General features: G+C 33.8%; 1 protein-coding gene across 1 annotated transcript in view; it reads right to left on the bottom strand.

Annotated features, from left to right (window-relative positions):
* LOC131165526 (uncharacterized) overlaps positions 1-7,170 on the bottom strand; it is a 29,938-nt gene extending 22,768 nt beyond the window's left edge. The window contains exons 1-3 of the mRNA XM_058123428.1: positions 6,716-7,170; positions 6,200-6,301; positions 1,970-2,050 (exon numbers count right to left, since the gene is read on the bottom strand). Of these exons, the coding sequence (XP_057979411.1) occupies positions 1,970-2,050; positions 6,200-6,301; positions 6,716-6,988 (456 nt within the window). The 5' untranslated portion in view covers positions 6,989-7,170. The remainder of the gene's footprint in view (positions 1-1,969; positions 2,051-6,199; positions 6,302-6,715) is intronic.
* Between the last annotated feature and the right edge of the window lie 17,139 nt (positions 7,171-24,309).

Here is a 24,309-nt window from a genome sequence, read left to right as displayed (position 1 = left end):
AGGTCAATCATATTGTGAAAATCATTTTTCCATTCTCTTACTCAATTAATTGCAAAATATTTTTGAGAGGTTTTATCATACTCTACCGAGCTTCAATTGAAAATCATTTGAGAGTGTATTAAGGTTTTTACTTGTACAAATCAGCTTGGTTAAGAAGCATTTTCTTGTATGCATTAATTTCCACATCTTTTGTAATTTACAGTTTGGGTTGTGAACCGGTTGAAGTAGCTGTGCCTCGTGAGTAGCGGATTAGGAGGAAGTTGTGCCTCTTGTAAGGAGCAGATTATGAGAGTGTTGTGCCTCTTGTAAGCAGCAGATTATGAGAAAGTTGTGCCTCTTGTAAGCATTGAATTAGGAGGAAGTTGTGCCTCTTATAAGCAGTGGATTATAATGGGAAGCTCCGCCCAAATTTAAGGAGCGAAATAGTGGAATCTTTGGGTGTTTTGCCCAAGGCAAGGACGTAAGCAGTTTTGTTAAACCTCGTTAAAAATTCGGTGTTTGCGCTCTCTCTCTATCTCTTTTTACATTTCTGCAATTATGTTTATATTTGATCCATTGTGCATGTTTTTAAATATTCATACATTTGAATATCTGTGAAATTTGTAATCAATTAGAGAGGGCCCTAGGTTGTGAATTTTTGATTGTAAAGTTTAAAAATAGGACTTAGGTAACCTAAGAAGAATTTTTTAAATACCCAACTCACCCCCCTCCCCCTCTTGGGAATACACCTAAAATCACAGTCGCTATTCTTTAAAAAATCCTCTCCAAGTTCTCAGCTAAAAGATTTCAAGTAGTCTTGAGGCTTATAGTTGCCATAGAACGATTTGTGTTTATTCAAGACAAAAAAATTTTAAAAACAGTGCTTGTGGCTAACAGGGTGGTGGAGCAAGTGAGAAGGAGGGGGAGGAGGGTTAAATTGAACTTCGGACCTTTGTCTAGACCGTCATTCTGAATAGAATTAACACGCTACTTGTTTGGGAAAAGAAGGCCCAACAAGTCTTTAGTCCCAAAATAAATGTCGTGTCAATGCTCATCTGTTTGTGCATCGTAAGGTGGCAACACAGATATGGAATGCTTTTTCTCTCATTTTGGTGAAGAGAGGGTGGCGCCACAAAATGAGGGTAATCTTTCATTGGGGAGGCATAGGGGCTTTGGCTAAATCCGAGACAGCTTCTATGGAGTGGGGTATTCACTATCTTTATGGACTCTTTGTATCAAGAGGAACGGGACTTTTAAGAGCCACAAAATTGACCCCATTCCTTACAGGATAGCTTGGTGTAGCGGCTTCTTTTTGGGCCCACTCTTTTGGTTTTTGGGGGGTTTATAGTTGTCCAACCTTCAAAAGGATTGGAAAGAGGCTCTATTGTAATCTTTCAGAGTTCTATAGCTTGACCATTTTGTGAGGACGTCCTGTCTTCTTCTTTTATACATTGTTTCGCCATCAATAAAATGTGTCTTGATCCAAAAAAAAAAATCCAATGTCAACTACATGCTTTTAAAGTTTCCAGCAAGCCTAAGGCTCCAAAATATATGAACTACTCGTCCTTTCTAGTGTTTCCATCATTCCCCATACAATAGTTTTATAGGTCATACTAGTAATATTAAACTCCAATATAAAACCTACATCTCCCCTTTTCCTCATGGTGTTCCTCATAAGGAAGGAACACTTTGTGTTCAAATCATCAATCATGAACAATGAACAAACATTTTCGATCTTTTGAACACAACTGGTACAGAGCTTCAGAAGAATCAGAACTGTTTTCAGCTCTCAGGGCTGCAAATGCAACGCAACCCACACTTCCACTTCAGTAGAAACCCAAAGAAATATTCTGAGAACAATAATTTTTTCCAAGTTCCATCCTAAAATTGACCCCTACAATTAATATCCTAATAAGCAAAGAGATACACAAACAATATTCAACAGCACATAATATCATAGTATGATACTAAAACTTCAAATGCCACCTACCTCATTTGCCACTGGAGATGTCAAATCATCTTTGTCGTAGATGAGTGCAAGAAGAACATGCTTAAATTCCTCGTATGCTTCCTTAAATATAATCAGAAACAAACGTCAAAATGTGAAAGCAAACAAAATGAATAATCCAGAGCAACATGATGCTATTTCAGGTATAGACAAAAGAAATAGTTTTCTGGAACGAAGAAAATTATTAAACTCCTATCAGCTGTGGTACTGCAGATACCAGTAAAGTACAAAGTAGGTTTGAAATTCAAGGTGACCTCAAAAAAATCATATTTAGGATTTCAAAAAAACTTATTGATAACATATGAGGGTACACTGAAATGGCATTACGAACAAAATGCATACTGAAAGTACTGCAGATACCAATAAAGTAGAAAGTAGGTTTGAAATTCAACGTAACGTAAAAAAAAATCATATTTAGTATTTCAAAAAAGCTTATTGATGACGTATGAGGGTACACTGAAATGGCATTACGAACAAAATACATACTGAAATGGCATATTAGGGTACACTCACAAATCGTAACTCACTCTCTTCGTCAACACACATGCTTCAGCCAGCAGTTATAAATAAACCTCTAGAAATGACCTCTGAATAATGCATGCATTAAAAGTAGATCAAGTTGTTATATATGCGACATAAGTAGGTAGCACCAATAGCCCTATGCAATGACGGATGCAAAGGGTGCTGGCAGGGGATGCAACCCCCCCCCCCCCTCCCCCAAATCTATTGAAAATTTTAATTTTGCTTCAGCATGGTGATCCAATTGCCCCCCCCCCCCCCCCCCCCCCTTCTCCCTCTAATAAAGTTTAAGAGCTACATGGTAATTTTATATGAAATTTGGTTTCAAAAAATTAAAACTCTTCCCTCTTTTAGTTCCCCTTTCATATCGAAAGCAGAAAAATCTTATCCTCCTGCAGCCTTGCCTCCTCAACCTCACGTCACACCTCATCCAAGTTTCAAGCTTAGAATTTATTTGGCTCTTGAGAAAATTTCCTATGCTAGTATGTTTTCATGTAAAAATTTATTTGGGAGCAAATTTCAAGTTTTGAATTTAAATTTGTAAACTTGTACAAAAATCAATATAAATTTATGTTGCATTTTTTTTCTTAATTTTACAAATGTAAAATTTGAAGTCCAAACTCCAAAGATCTACTTTTTGAACCATCCTATGCTCTCCTGTAAAAAAGTTGTATTTAGGAGTAAATTTCAAGTCTTGAATTTAAAATTTGTGGATTTAGGTAAAAATATATCTAAGTTTGTGTTGCATTCTTCTAATTTTACACATTTAGATTTTATGTTATGAAGTATCCACAAGCACAATTATAGGATTATTACTCATGTTGGATTATTACTCAAGATGTATGTAGCTTTTGACTCTTTTGTAACATTGAGTTTGATGAATTTACTATGATTCTAAGTCTAACTAATAAAACTTTTCTTTTTATTATTCATTAATGTTGAAATAGTGGATAATTTAACCGGAAAAAAACTATATTTTTAATAAATTATATATATATATATATTTTCTAACATTGGTTCGATCATCGATGTATTTACTATGATTCTAACTAATAAAACTTTTCTTTTTGTTATTCATTAATGTGATTCCTGGATCTGCCACTAGCCCTAACGGGAGGGGGAGGGAGAAAATTGGGGAGGGAAGCTTACTTTTGGCAGTAGAAGGGTTATACATAAATACACACACACACACACACATACATAGGGAGAACAATTATGTGCACGTGCAACTATGTGTGTGTGTGTGTGTGTGTGTGTGTGTGTGTGTGTGAGAGAGAGAGAGAGAGAGAGAGAGAGAGTTGTGTGTGCCTATCTCTATGCATAATCTGGTGTTAACCATGAAATTTTAAATTCAAGTCATCCTAACAAAATCCTTTCCCAGTATCATAGGCAAATGGAACTGTTAAAACTTAACTTCAATTACTGCAAACCTAGATTAAAATTATTCCTTTTTATAACAAAGAGGCCCTGCTATAACCGATTACGTCCTAGACACCCAACACAACAACCCCCTAGCCACTTATGACCACATACAGCCCCACAGGGAATCAAGCCCAATGCATCCAAATTGATGGCCCGCAACAACCCCAGGGCTAGTCTATAAGGGGTTACAATCATGGTCTTAAATTTTCCGTCAAAATCTCAACGAATCATCTGAAATTTATCGAAACCTCGAAATTTTAGCGAAATTTGTCGAAATTTTAACTATGCAATGAAATTTTGTCGAAATTCAAACAAGAGATTCAAGAGTGAAGTGAACTTTCTCTTTTAATTTATTTTATTGAAACAAAAGGTTATCACAAGCGCTTTTGAAATTATATGAAAAAATAAACTTATAGTAATATTTTATTTAACCATTCATGTCTAAATTATCAATATTTGTATAATAAATAATTTTTAAATGATTTATGAATTTCATTTGCATTAACTGAATATGTTTAATGTACATTATCTTACAAGCATGTTTGATACACATACTATTTTATGACTTTTCCACATCATACAAAACATAGATGTATTTAATTTGTAATATATTAGTCTTAAAACTTATATTATTATGTTTGTCAACCATTTCTAAAGTTTCACAAATAATTTCATGCTTTACTACTAATTTCTGTTATTTTTTCAAATTGAAATCGAAATTGACATCGAAATCGAAATTTCCGTCGAAATTTCCGTACTTTTGGAGCTTCAAAATTTGAGTTGAAATCGAAATTTAAGACCTTGGTTACAATAAACATTTTCTTAAGCATTGTTCAAAAGCTTGGATTAAGGGATTAAGATTGACCAATCTTTGGTAAAACCTTTAACACACGCATAAAAGGAAGTCATTGAGAATAGTGAATATTATGTCACTTACAAACTATAGAATAAACAAAATGCCCCATTGACTCATGAAAGTGAATAATTAATTACAAATTATGTGGTTAATAGAAAAAAAAAAATTGTAAACAAGGAACCTATTCTAATTGTCTTTTCAATGCTTGACATTAAAAATTGAAAGAGTGTCTTGCTAATCTTCCTCAACAAGAAGCCCTCAAAAGTCAAAAGATTCATCTTGCTATTGGATGAGGATGCATCCAATAGTCTCAGCCTGTGTCTCTAGAAACAAATGATATAAAAGGTTGCACTCCACAATGTAAATGTCTCAACCTTAGTTTTTGACGGATACATGGAATGGGCATGGTTGCTTGTCTGCTGACTTTCCCTCCATTTTCCATCTCTCTTTGCATCCTAATACTCCTAGATCATCCTTTCTTGTATGGCTTTAAGTTTTCTTTGTAATTTTTATGATATGAAAGTTGAGGATCTTTCTTCTCTCTTGGGATTGTTGGATTCTTTTTGTCATTTTCATTGTGGGGATGTTAGGATATGGTGTTTGGATAATTCAAAAGTGTTTTCTCTTGTAAATCATTCTATGCTCATTTAAATAGGTATTTTCATTCCTTTCCTCCCAATAGATTGTGGAAAGCTAAAGTCTTTTTAAAGGTAAAGGCTTTTGTGTCACTCTCCATACTCAATAAGCTTAACATCAATGACATGCGGCAAGTCTTCAAAGACAATGCATGGTTTTTCCCCAGATGTATGGTTAATGTGTATGGCAGTAGTGAGGATCATGTCCATTTATTCTTGCATTGCCCTGTAGCTTGGAAGCTTTGAAGATCTTTTTAGCTTGATGGGAGAATACTGTTGTCCCCTTATTCTTAAGAGGCTTTCTTGATGGTTTTTTTTTTGGAGGTTTTGGAAGGCATAGATGTTAGGGCCTAGTGGTGATATGCTCTTTTTGCTATTGTTTGGGTTATTTGGCTGGACAGAAATGCCTGGGTTTGATGATCATGGGTATTTTGTGGATTTGATTTAGGACTATATTGTTTTTTACTGTCCAGTTGAATGTTCAATTCTAGGTGTTTTGGCACTACAGTTTTTGCCGATATTTGTCACAATTGACAAGCTCTGTTAACCCAGTCATGATTTTCTTTTCATTTAAGCAACTTCAGCTTCTTTCTTTTGTCCTTTTGAGCATCTCTCATCCTCTTTGTACATTCTTATTTCTTGATATACTTCTTAAAAACATAACAAAATATGAACCATACATAAGGTGAAAACAGCAATAATAGCAATCACAACAGCAGCAGATGAACCAAGGAAATAAATCAGGCAATGGCAATGCAAGATTGGAAGAAGTGTAAATACCGGGTAAGCATCAAGTGCACATGGAGCAAGAGCTGTCCGTAGGCAATTAATCGCAGAATCACGATCTTCTGCAGTTCCTCTCCTCAAAAGCTCAATAAATTTCTTTGCAAAATTTTTTTTAAAAAAAAAAGTGTATCTATTAGTAATAACATTAAAATTTTGTATTCAAAAACCTAGTAAAACAATATTGCTCTGTTGCCAATAAGAAAAGACAATTAGAGAGAGAAAAGAAAACGATATAGTGTACTATTAATAATCAGATTGTTTGAGAACAAATAAACCCAACAGCACGACTCCGATGACAATAACCCATCAATTTGCCCACATTAAGCTAAGTCGATTGCTTAAAATCACATATACACACAAACATACACGTAATGAGCGCGGTGCTGGGTTTGATAAAAACAAAACCAAAAGTAACAAGGGAATAAGAAACCAGTTCTCTCCCATTTTCTTTCCTTTTCTCAACCGAACGGATGCAATTAGACAAAAAAACAGCAACAAATAAAAAAATACCTGCTTCTGTAGTCGGAAGAGAAGTCGGTGATCGTCAAGGACGAAAGGAGCGTGGACTCGAAGAAGATCTATTGCAGCATCAACGTCACCCACCTCCAATGATCTTCTGATCTGGAAAATAATAAATCTCGAGTGATAAGACGGCGACGACGGTGAGGATGCCGGAGAAGATGGCGGAGAACACGAGATTGAATCTTCGATCAAGTTCTCGGATTTGGCGAAGTCAATGACCATGGCATCGAGAGCTTCCCAATTCACTGGCATCGATTCCATACTTTCCCGAGAAAAACCTGAGAGAGAGAAAGAGAGAAAATTCGAGAGGGGGGAAACACAGGTATTTTCCGAGGGAAGAATTCCCTGAGAGCAAGAAAGCCGGCGATCCAGGAGAGAAATGGATTGGGGTTATAGCCGATAGCCCGCCCATAGGTGCCTCGTCGATATGTCTAATTGTCTATATTTTAAAAAAAAAAAAAAAATAGCTTTGATATCCTCACCGCTCCATGTAAGTTTTGTAAATGAAATATTTAGAGAATTATAGAAAAATGAAAGTAAAGAAATTTGAAGTTATAAAAATTTATGAGTCTAACTTTTCAATAATTAGATGTTACTAATCATTTTTTTATCTCCATTTTGATTATAAAATATGTTCTTATATAGGTAAGATTATATTAGCATTTCAAAGTCAATTCCATAATGAACACCAAAAGTTATAACATATTTTTAAGATAGTCATCCACATATATAATATACATGTTTTATAACACTTCCTCTTTGATGACTGGATACTTTGAATATATCTCGTTAAGACCTTCGTTAAGGAAAACCCTATGGGATAAAATTTTAATGAATGAAAAAAAGTATAGTATTCATACTTCCCCTCAATAATACAATCAATTAAGAAATGTCTTTAAATTATTGCATTCCAATGTTATGTACATGTTTTTCGAAAATTGAAGTTGGCAATGCTTTTGTGAATAGATCTGCTGAATTGTTACTTGAACGAATTTTACAAATGTCAACGTCTTCTTTCTTCAGAAGTTTATGAGTGTAAAAGAACTTTGGTGAAATATGTTTAGTTATATCACATTTTATGTACCCACCTTTGATTTGTGCAATACATGCAGCATTGTCCTCATACAATATTGTTAGCTTGTTGTTCTCCAGTGATAAGCCACTTGTCTCTTTAATGTGTTGGATTATAGTTCTTAATCATACACATTCACGACTTATTTCGTGAACTACCAATATTTCTGAATGGTTTGAAAAAGTAGCAGTGATCGTTTACTTTGTATATTGCTATGAGATAGTAGTATCTCCATATGTAAAAATATAGCTTGTTTTGATTGAATTTTATGCGGATCAGAAAAATATCTAGTATCAGCATATCCTTTCAACATAGATTTTACTCCCTTTGGGTAAAACAAACTCATATCAGATATGCCGCGGAGATAACGAAGAACATGTTTTACTTTATTCCAATGTCTTTAAGTTGGTGTAGAACTAAGCCCTTACTAGCAAATTTACCACAAAAGGTATATCTGATCTAGTGCAATTTGCAAGATACAAGAATGTCTCAATTGCACAAAGATAGGGTACTTCAGGAGCGAGGATTTCTTCATCATCTTCTTGAGGACAAAAAAGATTCTTTTTTCACATCAAGTGAACGAACAACCATCGGGGAGCTTAATGGATAAGATTTATCCATATAAAATTTTTTCATGATTTTTTCTATATAAGACGATTGATGAATAAGAATTCCACTTGTTAAACGTTCAACTTGAAAATTAAGACAAAATTTTGTCTTCCCAATATCTTTCATTACAAATTTTTTCATTAAGTAGTCAGCAGTCGTTAAGATCTCTTCTGAAATTTCTATTATGTTTATGTCATCAACATAAACTGCGATTATAGCAAATCTAGAATTTATCTTCTTGATAAAAACACAAGGACAGATAAGATTATTTTCATATCAAATTTTCAACAAATATTCACTTAAACGATTCCACATTCGTCGATATTGTTTCAGTCCATACAAGGATCTTTGTAAATTAACAGAATACATTTACCACTGTTTTTGGATTATATGCTTCTGACATTTTAAATCCTTCAAGGATTTTCATATATATGTCATTATCCAATGAGTCATACAAGTAAGATGTTATTACGTCCATGAAGCGAATGTCAAGTCCTTCAGAAATCGTTAAACTAATCAGAAATTTGAAAATAATTGCATCCATAACAAGGGAATATGTCTCATTATAAACCTTGTGCTACAAGATGCACCTTGTATCTCACAATTTCATTCATTTCATTTCTTTTACGTACAAAAACTCATTTATACCCAACAGGTTTGACATTCTCAGGTGTTTGGACTAGTAGTCCAAATACCTTACATTTGGCTAATGAGTCTAGCACAATCTGTATTGCTTCTTTCCATTTTGGTCAATCATTTCGATATCGACATTCTTCTACAATTTGAGGTTCAGACTCATTATCATTAATAATTTCTGAAGCAATTGCATATGCAAATACATTGTCAACAACAACTTCATTTCTTTTCCGCATATTTCCAAATTTTAATGAGATCTCATAATTTTTCAGTACCGGAAACACTTTTGGTGTTGCTTCTGTGGAAATATGAGATTGTTGATCTATATTTCTTTTAACCTCTTCATAAGTGTTAGTGACTTCTTTTGGAGTGTCACTTTTGTTCATTTCTTTTTTCTTTTGAGGAATAGTATCTTTTGCACCAATTGGTCTACCATGCTTTTGGTGCATTTTAGATTCATTAGATGTTATTCCCATTGAGTGTTCTTCAGGAACAATCAATTTAGCAGGAATATTTACGACCGGAACATGTGATTGAGTGACCCTTTTGATGTTTGTAAAAACATTTGGCAATTGATTTGCAGCATTTTGCAAATGAATTATTCTTTGAACTTCAAGTTCACATTGATTTATGCGTGTATCAAGATTAGACAAAGTTGGTGCGTTCAAACAAATTTCTGGTGTTTTAAATTCTTTACCTTTTCTTTCTCCTAATTACGGAAAAACTGATTCATCAAATTGACAATCTATAAATCTTGCTCTAAAAAGATCATCTGTTAGTGGTTCAAGATATCTACTGATAGAAGGAGAATCAAAACCAAAATAATTATCAAGTCGACGTTGTGGTCCCATCTTACTTCATTGTGCAGGTGCAATAGGAACATATGTTGTGCAACCAAAAATTTTAAGATGAGATATATTAGGTTGGTGGTTAAACACAAGCTGTGAAGGTGAAGACTTGTGATATGCAGTTGGTCTAATTCTAATCAAAGACGTAGCATGCTATAGCATGACCCCAAGTAGATGCAAGAAGCTTTGATCGCATAAATATAGGTCTAGCAACAAATTGTAAAAGCTTAATGAAGGATTCCGCTAAACCATTTTGTGTATGAGCATGTGTAATAAAATGTTCAACACTTATACCTATTGACATGCAATAGTCATAAAATGCTTTTGAAGAAAATTCACCTGCATTATCTAAACGGGTAGTTTGAATGGGATGATCAAGAAAACTTGATCTTAACTTTATTATTTGAGCAAGAAATTTAGCAAAAGCAACATTATGAGTTGAAAGTAGAATATGTGACCATCGAGTGGAAGCATCAATTAAAACCATGAAATATCGAAATGGTCTGCAAAATGGATGGATTGGACCACAAATATCTTCTTGTATTCTTTGCATAAAAGATGGAAACTCTAAAGGTAATTTAAATGGAGAAGGCCTAACAAGTAATTTTCTTTGAGCACAAGAAATATAAAAATAATCACCAGGTAAAAGAATTTTCTGATTCTTTAATGGATGTCCATGTGTATTTTCTATGATTCGTCACATCATAGTTGAACCAAGACGGCCAAGACAATTAGGCCAAAGTATAAAACTTCTAAACTCGGAGCAATTCCTGTAGTGACCCGAAGAATAATAGTATTTAAATAATAAAGAGGGAGAGAAATGGAAACAGTAATAGAAGGAGGCAGTCGACGACATTGCATTTTAAAAATAATAACCCAAAGGATTTTCTCATGGCCTCGTCGACTAACACAGGGGATTTTTCGATGAGTATACAAGAGGGTCTCGTCGACGAGGGCAAGTTTCGTCAATGAGAAGATGCTGAGAGAGAATTTTTGGGATGTCTAAAATTCGTCGACAAGGGTACACGACTCGTCGACGAGGTGACGTGGCTCGTCGATGAATCCCACAGTATAAATAGCCCTAAACTGATTTTAATCGTAGAAATCGTCCGCAGTCTATCTCTCTCTTCTTTCCCCTATGGTTCCTTCCTTATCTTTCTTTGATTTTGGCCCCATCAGTCACCAGATCGACGATCTGAGGCCACCACGACGCTCTGGCGGAGTTCTCTACAAGTCTGTTGGAGCAGATTGTCAATGGGACGAAATTGGAATTCATCCCAAATCTAGGGTAAGGTCTTTTATTCGGAATTTGACTTTCCAGCAGTTGTAGGAAATGCTGTAGACGTAGAAATAGTGACGTTTTATTTTGGGATATATGGTTTTCAGGGTGTTGAGTGGAGAACCTTGCGGGTGTAGGACCTATCTCAGTAGGGGGATTTTAGCAGAAATCAAGTAAGGGAAACATGTTATGCTAGGAAAAATCTAGTATGATTTCAGTATGAAGTTTATGTTTTTACTAGATTATTATTCAGAGGAGAAATTCATGCAATTTATTATTGAGATTAAAGTGTTTTAAATTATTGTGTGGCATGAGAGTATGAATACAGTATAGAAACCTATTTATACAGTGTTTTCAGGAATATGTTTTACAGAATATACAGACAGTGAAATGCGTTTACAGTATTTTTCAAAATATCATGATTTTACAGTTTTACAGCACCATAACAGGTAGATTTACAGTTATCTAAAAAAAAATACAGTTGATATAGTTACAGATTATTACAATGTTATGGTTTATACATTTATTACAGAATCATGGTAAAACAATTAGTTGTATATAGATACGTATTATATAGTATCAGACCCTGATGGATCAGACAACAGAGCACGATACCGTATTTACAGATATTCAGTTTAGAGTGCAACCACCTATTTAGATAATACGTGGTAGTAGGTCAATCATGCCCAGACGTGGACAGGCTCCCCATCAGATATAGGTTGAGGAGTGGCCGATTTGACTAAGGGAGTATAGTGGTTTACCCTGGTCGGCCAGCCATGGTAGATCCCGCCTACGAGCCGCACAACCCTGTCATGAGGGGTTAAATCATGACACACAATTATCCACAGGGAAGTTTTCAATTATTATTATGTATATACAGATTTATCGAGACATAAAATATACTTATGTATATTAGAAATATTTTGAATTGCAACCTAAAATACAGATATGTTAAGCAACATGAAAATGGAGGTAGTTTCTATTATTTGTACTGTATTTACAGATCTAGTTATACATGATTATATAGAAACAAATTTTCATAGTATTGTAACTCATTTGCCACACACTAGCAATAGCATATCTCGTCTTACTAAGTGTTGGCTCATCTCGTTACTTTAACATTTTTCAGGTGATCCAAGTAGGCGAGCAGACTAGACTCGCAGATAAAAGGGCCTCAGTACTACCCTGTCAGTAGAGAGTGAGTATATTTTTGAGAGTATTTTTATATAGCCCTCATCAGTTGAGGATATTTGGGGAACAATCATATATGTATATTTTGGAAAACATGTTAGCACTTTGGTATTGTATATAATTATATATGGTTATGTTTATTTGATTTCTGCTTCTTGCTACTTAGGTTGATGGTTGAGTTTAATCCAGTTTGATATCAGAGCATTGTAAATTTTACAGTATAAAAAAAAAAAAAAAAACCCAAATTAAATAGCAGGTCGTTACACTTCCGGTGTATAAAATTTGATTCAACCATCCTTATTTTTATGAAATATAGGCCAAATGAAAAACTTGAAAATTTTTCCAATATGATCTTCTGGTATGACACTGTAGATGTGATTAAAAGATATTCCATATCTCTTTCATTTTTGGTTTCAACATGACATCTATTGCGACATATATCTTTAAAACTTAGTAAACTTGTTTGGTATCTACAAGAATATAACGCATCGTCAATATACAATTTTGTCCCATTTGAAAACATAATATGAACTTTTCCAGAGCCCTCTATTACATTTGCGGAGTTAGATATTGTATTAACATTAATTTCAGCTAATGTTAATCGCAAGAAATATTTTTTAACATGAAGAATTGTGTGAGTTGTGCCACTGTCCACCAAACACATGTCATCCTCTATTTTATCAAGTTTATTTTGTATGATCTAGTAAATGAAAAATAAAATTTAAGAATTAAGAAAGATAACAAAATATTACCAAGGATATTATATGTAAAACTTTTTAAAATTACATAAATTAATTTTTTCAAAAGAACATAAACATGAAGATAATTTAATAGTAGACATTTCCAACCACAATCAAATGATCAATTTTGCTACTAGGATCCTCAAAAAAATTAGAAACATCAAAATCAACATCCAAATAAGACTCATACTCAGCATCAATGGGTTCAAACAAATTCACTTCAACATTTTTCCCTTTTCTTTTTAACGATGTCTTGTAAAGATCAACTAAGTGTTTACGAGTGCGGCATATTTGAAACCAATGACCTTTTGTTCCAAACCTATAGCAAATATTGTCATTATTTTACTTTTTGTTATTTTGTTCAAAACTTTCTTTATTCTTTACCCATTTTCTTTGAGTTTTTTCAACACCTTTGCTTTTAAACTTCGAATGATCATCATCATGGGTTCAACAATTTTTCCTACCACAATCCCTTTTACCACCACAACCTTGTCCACGACTTTAAGAAAAGATCACATTCATTTCAAGGAATGGTGTTAAGCTAGTTGGACGAGATTGATGATTTTTCAACAAAAGCTCATTATTTTGTTTAGTCACCAGTAAACAAGAAATTAGCTCAGAATATTTTGTAAATCTACGCTCTCGATATTGCTGTTGCAGGAGCACATTTGAGGCATGAAAAGTTGAATATATTTTTTCTAACATATCGTCATCAACGATTTCTTCTCCACATAGCTTCAATTGAGAGCTAATTTTAAACAAAGTTAAATAATATTCACTTACAGTTTTAAAATCTTGCAGTCACAAGTATATCCAATCATATCGAGCTTTTGGAAGAATTATCATTTTTTGGTGTTCATATCTCTCCTTCAAGTTGTTCCAAAAGACTAATGAGTTTTTAATAGTAAGGTACTCAATTTTCAATTCTTCGTGTAAATGGTGTTGAAGGAAAATCATTGTCTTTACGCGATCTTGCAGGGATACTTGATTTCCTTTTTCAATTGTACTACCAAGATTCATAACATTAAGGTGAATCTCAGCATCAAGTACCCATGTTAGATAATTTCTTCCAAAAATATCAAGGGTAACAAATTTAAGCCTTGTGAGGTTTGATATCATAAAGTCACTTTGAAAAATAAATAAAAATTCAAAGTTAGGTAAATATTAAAATGAAAATGTTATTCTCACGTATATTTCAAAATAAAAACATTTAAGGACACGTATTTAAGATAAGAGATATAGTTAACACATAGATATAGTTTGACAAAAAAACTAAAATTATATAGATAACAAATGTTAAAAAAAGAAAAAATCAAGATTCTTACATTGGAATAATACCAATGAAACTTAAAAGATTCTGTTATACCATCAAAGACTTGATCGTGTTGATAATGTGTTATAAATGAAATAAAGAGAGAATTATAGAAAAATTAAAGTAAATAAATTTGGAGTTATAGAAATTCAGCAGTCTAGTTCTTCAGGAACTAGATGTTGCTAATCATCTTTTTATCTCAATTTTGGTTGTAAAACATGTCCTTATATAGGTAAAGATTATATTGACATTCCAAAAGTCAATTTCATAATGAATCATTATATGGGCATACCAAAAGTTATAAAATATTCTAAGGTAGTCATTCACATGTGTAGTATACACGTTTTACAACAAGTTTTATAATTTTTAATTTTTCTTATAAATCCCTATGCACATAAAAGCATATGACAAACTACTTCACTAGAAATGAGAATAAAATAAAATTAAATAAAAAAATTATAGAACAAATATATAAAATTATAAAGATTAATTTATTTTATTTCAATTTTTTGTATCATTCAGTAAGCAAAGTAAGGAAATAAAATAATGCACAAGATAAGATAACATCTCCATGTCACAGGCTTGTTTATGAGCACATATTTTTTAATATTATAATATATTTTATTCACATTTTCATAATTTAAAGATTAATTGTTTTTATCGATAAATTTTATGAATATAAATTCTATAACTAGTTCTTTGAGAACTATCAAATATCCTTTATTATTATCTCATAAATAATTGCAGGAAATATTTTTATAGTTGTTAGAAAATCATATATTTCATAAATAATTGCAGAAAATATTTTTATAGTTGTTAGAAAATCAAATATTGTAGTATCATAATAAGAAAACTTATTACTTGAAACAAGAAATTCAAATAGTATCATTTTAATTTTTCTTGCAAATCACATATTATAATTATAATTAAATATCTGAAAAAACTTATAAATTTTATTTTTTAAAATTGGAAGTTTATTTATTTTGAAATTTACACATGATACTTGCAAATATCTTTTAAAAAAGTATTATTTACTTAATTATTAAAAAACATTGCATTTAATTTCATAATAAATGTATTAAGTAAAAAATAATTTTATAAATGATACCTTACTAGTTTAACAATTCACATACTCAATGATTACGTATCTAAATTGCGTAATTAGGTGTTTAAAATCATGCATTAAAGATTATATTTTTAATTAAATGCCTAATTATGTTCAATCTTTTAACATTGCACTCAATTTATAATAATTAATTTGTATTCAATAATTTAAGGACTTTTGGTATTTTATTATTGCAGGATAATTTTTAGAAATTAAAGTCGAAATAAAAATGTACGTAAGTCATGCGCGTGATCGTGCCATGCACGCATTTGTTTGAAGTCGTGTGCGTGTGTAGAATTGAAGTGACTAAGACAAGCATGCGTGAGCTTAAGCCGTATGAAGAACAAAGCAATGCACGTGAAGAGGTTGCCAAAACTGGACATGAGCTGGGTTTCATGGAAGATCGTGGGCTGGCAATACAAAGGGAGCTGGGCTTTCTGCAAAATTTAAAGTAGCTTAGCTAGGCTTAAAATTAAAGCAAAGAGTTGGGCACATGCATGAGGAATTAAGGTAGTGCATAGGCTTGAAAATAGGAGGCTAGGCCGAGAGGTGTGTGAGGGTTTTCGGCTAACATAAGGAAGGAAATAAGGCAACCGTGAAGCAACATGCATGCACGTGAACAAGGCGTACATGGCCTTGTGAAGGGTTGTGCATGAAGTTGGGCCTGTGCGTTCATGTGCTAGAACAGAAGAAAAAAGAAAAGGGGGTTATGAGCTGGGCTTGATTTGATGCAACCATGCAAGGGAAGCGGAAGGCCCATGTGTTGGGTGTGGACACCGTGAAGAATAAAGGGACGGGGGGTACTTTTAGCTTGTAGGTTTTTTTTTTTTCCTGCTTTTTGGGGTGTTGTTGCGCTGCACAGCAGAGTGGGAAGAGTAGCACAGCAAGGGTTTTCGGCACTCCTCTCGCAGGCTCTCATCTTCTTCTCTTGGTTCTCAGTCTCTCTCTCTCTTTCTTTCGGATTCCTGGTCTCCTGTTGCAACCCGAACTGTTGCTCCTACTACTACGACCTGCCTTCCCTTCTTCTCTCCCTCCCTCCCTCTCTCTCTCTCTCTCTCTCTTCATTTTTTTTATTTTTTCTTTTTGGCATTTTAAATACTCGTTTACATTTTTGTCATTATTAATTTTAGTCTTGGTCTACTTAAAGTTTGTTGGATTCTAGATAATTGTTGGTGTTAGCTTTACCGTGATCCCAAGAGGGGGTGAATTAATACTTTTAAAATTAATTCCCTAGGTCAACAACCTAATAGCAATATATTCACAACCCTATGGTCAATTTATTGCAGATAAAGTAAATCAATTATAATATTTACCAGAAATTAAATAATGCAATTTAATTAACTACGCATGCACCAAAAAACAGTAAAGATAAGTGACACACATAAATGTTATTGAGGTTCGGCAAATTGCCTATGTCCTAACCTTGGCTAACAAGTACAAGAATTACCACTATAATGCTCACTTAAACGGGTGGAGCGGCACCTAAACAAACTAGGTCAATTAGCACAGGGCTAACCTCAACCTTTACATAATCCTTACCGGGTTGGATTACCGCCTCCTCAAGCGACGCCTGGAAATACAACAGTATTCTCTCAATCAAATGGTACAGTAATTATGCTTTCATGTAAAATAGATATGTACCCAATACGCGCAGTCACATACACATCAATGATATAGATATAGTGTAAGTTCAGTGATGCAAATAATTATGCTATCAACACTTCAATATGGTATAATTAGTGATATGCTCAAGAGTGTTCAATACAAGCGATATCTTGGAATTTAAACAAAACACAGTTTAGTAGCAAATCAATATTCCAAAGATATGAATTAGATAATCAAACTAGTTCAAGAAGATTTTCCTCAATGAAATAAGCACAATACTAGTTTGAAAATATTTTGCTTGTTTGAAAAATCTTTGCACAACAAAAATCCAAACTATTGGACACTTGCAATAATAATGCAAATATCCTAAGCTCTCTTAGTTTATCTCAGCACAAGATTTATAATATCAAAATCTGTGAGATAAACTCAAGTTAAACTCTCCAAAAATAATATTACACTCAATCAATTAAATGACAGTTTCTAGCAAAGTGTAACAATCATAAACACTCAAAATGTCCTCTCACGAACTCAGAATATATCAAGGAAGTAAAGATTTGAGAGTATTTGGACAAAGAGTGTATTTTATAAAGAGAGGATTTTTTGGCTAATCAATTTGCTAAATCTTGCTAATCCTCACAAATAAGCCTATATTTATAGGTAAGGTAAAAAATATAACCATTTGAGACTTGTTAGGAATTATTAAAAAAGTTTCAAATAGTTAAAACACCATTAACCCAACTTAACCCAATTTTACCACAGTTAAAATTATTTTAACCCGCCGAGGTTCGGGTGGCTGAACCGAGGTTCGGTCGCCCGAACAGACACAGTAATAAAAGTTATTTAAATAGGTTCGGTTGCTTGTGTCATGCTTTGGCAACCTAAATCAAAGTCTGTAGCCTTTGTTCATGACTTCAAGTGCCTGGTCATACATTCGGTGGTCTGAACTTGAGTGTTCGGTCGCCCAGGGCTCAATTTGAACTAAAAAGTTCGGTCACCCGAGTTGGTGGAATGTCCCTTTTAAAGGGTTTGGGTGCCCGTGAACAATATGCACAAAAAGGTTTGATCGCCCGAGAGCCCAAGTCAACTGTTGACTTTTCAACAGTTCGGGCACCCGAGGAGTTTTGAACAATCTGGGTTCGGTCGCCCGAGATCTCCCAATTTCCTTAGAAATATTCAATTAAGTGTATTTTCGACACTCCTTAAATTTGTATGATCTATGTGTGAGTGTTGGGACCTAAAGTCTTACTATGATCTTACTGAGCTTACCATATATCATATATATATGATATGCAAGTAAAAAAATACAGACCATACCTTAGGTTACTATTACAGACCCATATTACAATTATTTAATTGACAATACAAATTAAAGTCTTCAGGGTCTTCTTGTTGCTTCAAGTGTCATTCCTTGGGATGCTTTTTTAAGCCTACACAAACACTTGACAATCATCAAATACCTAAGTATTTGTTACTATCAAAACCAAGTGCGACCAATAAGGTCAACATTCTCCCCCTTTTTTATGATGAGAAATAGATCATGTAAAAATGGGTATAGTCGTAGAAGGCTCCTCCCAACAATGTGCATCATGTAAAATTTTAAATAATTTTTCATGTAAGTTCAATTCAATCCAATTTTCAATAAGTTAACCCAATTTTTGCCCTCTTATCCATCTCCCCCTTTTGGCAATAGCAAAAAGGCCATAAAAATTATAACTTAAGGCATTAGGTAATAATTATTTGTATACAAGAGAAGTTTGAGAATTTATAAAAATTCCAGCAGCATGCCGTTTGAAAATAAGACATTTCCCAAAAATTTCTGTATAAAAATGACATGTTTTGAGTTTATAAGACCTAGCAGTTTATCCACCACTAGACAACTTAAACAGTTCCAGTATGATCAAGACGTCCTGAACTCACCCAATGGGACCCGTGTGCCATGTATTTCCATTTACCTGTAACTGATATTCTAACATCAATGACGCAGCGAAAAAAATAAACTAACATCCTTTATACATACCAAAGTTCTATATACATAACCCAAAAGATATTCCTCCAAACTCTAGTATTCACAAATAATATATATATATATATATATATATATATATATTGTAACGACTTGCTATTTATTTTCCAATTCTTTTTTTTTATACTATAAAATTTATAATGCTCTGATAACTACTAGATTAAACCAAACCATCAATCTAAGCAGCGAGAAACGGAATTCATATAAACACAATCAAGAAAATATACAATACCAGAGTACTAAAATGTTCCCCAAAATATACATATATGACCGTTTCCTAAAATACCCTCAACTGGGCTAGGGCTATAAATAAATACTCCCAAAAATACTCACTCTACTGACAGGGCAGTACTGAAGCCCCTCTATCTAGAGCCTAATCTGCTCACCTACTTAGATGACCTGAAAAATGTTAACGTAATGAGATGACACGACACTCAGTAAGACGGAATATGCTATTACTAGTGTGTGGCAAATGAGTTACAATACTAAGAAAATTTGTTTATATATAATCATGTATAACTGAATCTGTAAATATAGTACAAATAATATAACCACCACCTTTCCCATGTTACTTAACATATATGTATTTAGGGTTTCTATACGTAATACTTTTAATATATATATATATATATATATATATATATATACATATATTCCCTGTTTCTGTGAAACTGTACATACATAATAATAAACTGAAAGCTTCCCTGGATGGATAACTGTATGTCATGATTTAATCCCTCATGACAGGGTTATGCAGCCCGTAGGCAGGATCTATCTTGGCTGGCCGACTAGGATAAACCACTATACTCCATCAGTCTGATCAGTCCTCCTCAACCCATATCTAATGGGGAGCCTGTCCACATGTGGGCATTTGATCGACCTACTTACCACGTATTATCTAAATAGGTGGTTGCACTCTATTCTATATATAGCAACGGTACCATGCTCTATAAACTGTATCTTTAAAGGTTCATCAGGGTCCGATATTATATAATATATTTCTATATATAACTATATGTTTTACTATGATTCTGTAATAACTATATTAATAATGACACTGTGATAAGCTGTATTTGTATCAACTGTATTTCTGAAATGAACTATAAAACTGTATGTCATGGTACTGTAAACTGTATAATAATGGTATTCTGTAATTGCTATAAAACATATCCACTGTCTGTATATTTTGTAATATATACTCTGAAAAATACTGTAAAGCATGTTTCTGTACTATATCCATATATCAAGCCACATAGTAATTTAAAACATATTATTCATAATTGATAAAGTGTATAAAGTTTTGTTGTGAATAACAACCTGGTAAAAATATATATTTCATACTGAAAATCATTCTAGAACTACCTATCATAGCTTATTTCCCTTACCTACCTCCTACGAAAATCCTCTATTGAGATGGGTCTTACACCCGCAGGGTTCTCCACTCAACACCCTGAAACCATATATCCTAGAACGAAATGTTACTATTTCTATGTCTACAATATTTCCTACAACTACTGGAAAGTCAAATTTTACTTAAAAGACCTTACCCTGAATCTGGGATGAAATCCAACTTCGTCCCACCGACGATCCGCTCCAGCAGACTTGGAGAGAACTACCCCAGGGGTGTCGTGGTGGCCTCAGATCGTCGATCCAGTGACTAACGGTGCCGAAATCGAAAAGAGAGAAGGGAGAGACCGTAGGAGAGAGAAAATGAGAGAATTTTGTTGAAAAATTATGCATTTAACCCGGATTTAGGCTATTTATACTGTGAGATTCGTCGACGAGCCACGTCACCTTATTGACGAATCTTGTAGAAAGTTCATCGACAAACCTGCACCCTCGTTGACAAATTTCAGACTTCCAAAAATTCTCTCTCAATATTTTCTCGTCGACGAGATCTTGAAGAACCCTCATCGACGAAACCCTTGTGTTCGTCGACGAGGCATGAAAAATTTATTGAGATTATTACTTCTAAAGTGCCTCCTTCTGTTCCTGTTTCCATTTCCCTCCCTCTTTATTATTTAAATGCCATTATTTTTAGGGTCGTTACATATATATATATATATATATATATATATATATATATATTAGAAAACTTAAACGAACCCAAAATATACATCAAAAGTCTATACCCTCTCTCTCACAAAAATGTCATGCCAAACCCCAAGCTCACTAAGCTCGATCACGCGGAGGTCCTGAAAAAATATAAAATTTCATATCGGGTGAGACACATCTCAGTAAGACGGAATAGATTAGTACTAGTGTGTGGCTATCATGATGTTAAGTGTACAAAATATAACCAACATTTATAAATTAATCCACAATTATGAAATCATTCTCTATTCCTAAATACACACATGCAACATATTTTACCAACGAGAGTTCCCAAGGATTGGGGTGATTTTCCGCCCATACAAGTAGCACCCCTATGCTCTGATACCTTATGCAACCTATAGCTACAATTGAAGCATATCAGGGCACTTACCTTACTCGATTAGCCCTCAGGTGGATAGTTTATCTCGTACACACACATTCACACAAATGTTTACCAGTGAAAGTTCCCGAGAATAAGGAAGATTACCCGCCCATACAAGTAGCTTCCCTCCGCCCCAATACATTATGCAATTTAGTATAGCTACATTTGATACCTATTAGGGCACTCGCCTTTCTCAACAAGCCCTTAGGCGGAGAGTTTACCTCACCCTAAATAAATATAATATTACAATATATAATACATTTTAATATTACAATTCACATTCGCTGAGATTGAGACGTTACGTATCGCCGTCCCTCAATCCAGCCATACACAATCATCGTCATCAGGGTGTTACATATCACCATCCCCCGAGACCTAACTCAATAATCGTCATTGGGACGTTACGTATCTCCGTCCCCTGAGACCTTTCACAATAATTACACATCACGTAAATCTCACTTCTACATTTCACATTCACATTTCACTGTTTTCATATTATACATTGGTTAAATTAAACAATTATGCATTTAGAACTAACAACCAGATGGATAATCACTGTCATGCTTCCCCCCATAACAGGCTGTGCAGCTCAAGGGCTGGACTTAACCCTGGTTGGGCCACCAGAGTTAAATTAATAACAACATCTTCAGTCTGTAAGTCAGATTGGCTATTCCCATACTGGTCTAGACTCCAAGAGGGACTCAACCCTTCTCAGCCCAATCGACCATCCCGTCACCACACTCTTTTTAAGACGTGTAGGTGCACTATGCTCTACATAAATCACACGCAACAGTATTGTGCGTCACTATGGTCCACCGGAGCTCTCAAATCATACACTACAATTTCGCATTCACATCCTTCTCTGATTAAACAATCCACATGCAGTATAAATTTTCATCACATTTCAATATTTCCAACATCTCATAAATATATCATACTTCAACACTATAATTTCATTTTACTCATGCCACACACTTTAAATAATACTCATAATTATATCATCAGAAATAACAAAAGCCAACTCATGTTCATCGTTAGTTTTACTGAAAATACACATCAAATTATCTCCACAATTTCAGAAAACTCATTACTTTAATCATTCCATTTTTACAAATAATAACTATAGCCCTAGGCTTAAAAATCTCAGTTTAAACAGTTGGTATTAGCTTTGGTGTATTCCCAAGAGGGGGGATGAATTGAAATTTAAAACTTTTTCCTAGGTTTAAATGAAATACTCGTATACAACAACCTGGGGTCCTTCTATGCAATTCCAAATGCGCCAATAATGTAATATGTGAAAATTTAAATCAAGCACATCATTCACTCTAAAACATACATATGCAGTGAAGATAAAGTGTAGAAATATAAACAAGACACACGATAGGTTATCGGGGTTCGGCCAACTGTGCCTACGTCCTCGCCTCTAACTCACAAGCTCGAGGATTCCACTAAAGGCCCACTTAAGGGTGGAGCGACACTGTTTACAACCAGGTTAAATTAACACAGGGCTGACCTCAACCTTAACCAGGTCAATTAGTAGGGTTGACCTCAACCTACACGCCTTAACAAGATGGCGCAACTAGCTTTCCTAACCGGGTCTAAGCCAATCCGGGACTATTTCAGGGCTAGTCTCCCTCTTCAGGCCCGTTTCTGGAAATACAACAGTATTTGAAATACACTGAAATGGTACAGTGATAGTGCTTTCGTGTAAAACATATATGTACCCGAATACGCGAAATCACTAACACCACCAATGATATAATATGTAAGCTTAGTGTGGTTTAATATATCATCTCTCAAAAATATTTACTATCGGTGTAATCAGTGCGTGAGAGTGCAAACCAGTATAATCTTTGTGTCACAAAACGTATTCAATTTGAGTGCTCAAACAAAGATATTTTACCAAACAATATATATATATATATATATATATATGTATATGAAGCTTTAGCAATGTATAAATTTGGTTTGCAAAAAGAGTTTAATTTTTGTATTCAACTAGAGATATAAATCAATGAATATTGCAACAAAGATTTTTCTCACACAAACAAATATCTCTTTAAAGATTTATCAAGACAAAGCATACTAGATATTTGAAAGTATTTTGAAAATATTTTGCAATCAAAAATAAATACAATCTTCTCAAGATGTTACAATGAAGGTGCAAACCTTAGAAGATCTATCAAAATCTTCTTAGAATAGACTTATTAACAAAGTCTCCTAAAAATCCTTAAGGTTTAGCTCTCAATAAAGATAAATTAATCAATCCAAAGATAGGAGAGCAAACCTATCAAAACAAACACTCAAAACCAACTTACAAATGATGTAGGCAATATGGGAAGGTAAGATTGAGTGTGTGGAGCTTGGAAATGAGTATAATAGGGTTTTGGATTTTCAAAGAATTTTCCCTAATCAAATCTTCTAATCTTGTTTGCTAATGCATCTCTAATTTTCCCAAATGAAGGGGTATATATAAACACCCTATGATTTTTTACCGTTGGGGACCTATTAGGAATTATTAGAAAATTTTAATGACACTTTGAATATTTTAACCCTATTTAAAAAATAATTAACAGCGGTAAAAATTAGAGCAAGTCGAGAGGTCCGGTCGATTAGAACAGTTTCGGTCGACTAGATCTCATATGATTTGGTTGACCAAGAGGTTTTTAAACTGAGGACTCGATCG

Source organism: Malania oleifera, chromosome 1, assembly GCF_029873635.1.
Source record: "Malania oleifera isolate guangnan ecotype guangnan chromosome 1, ASM2987363v1, whole genome shotgun sequence".
NCBI lineage: Eukaryota > Viridiplantae > Streptophyta > Magnoliopsida > Santalales > Ximeniaceae > Malania > Malania oleifera.
This window is presented reverse-complemented; position numbering and strand designations above follow the sequence as displayed.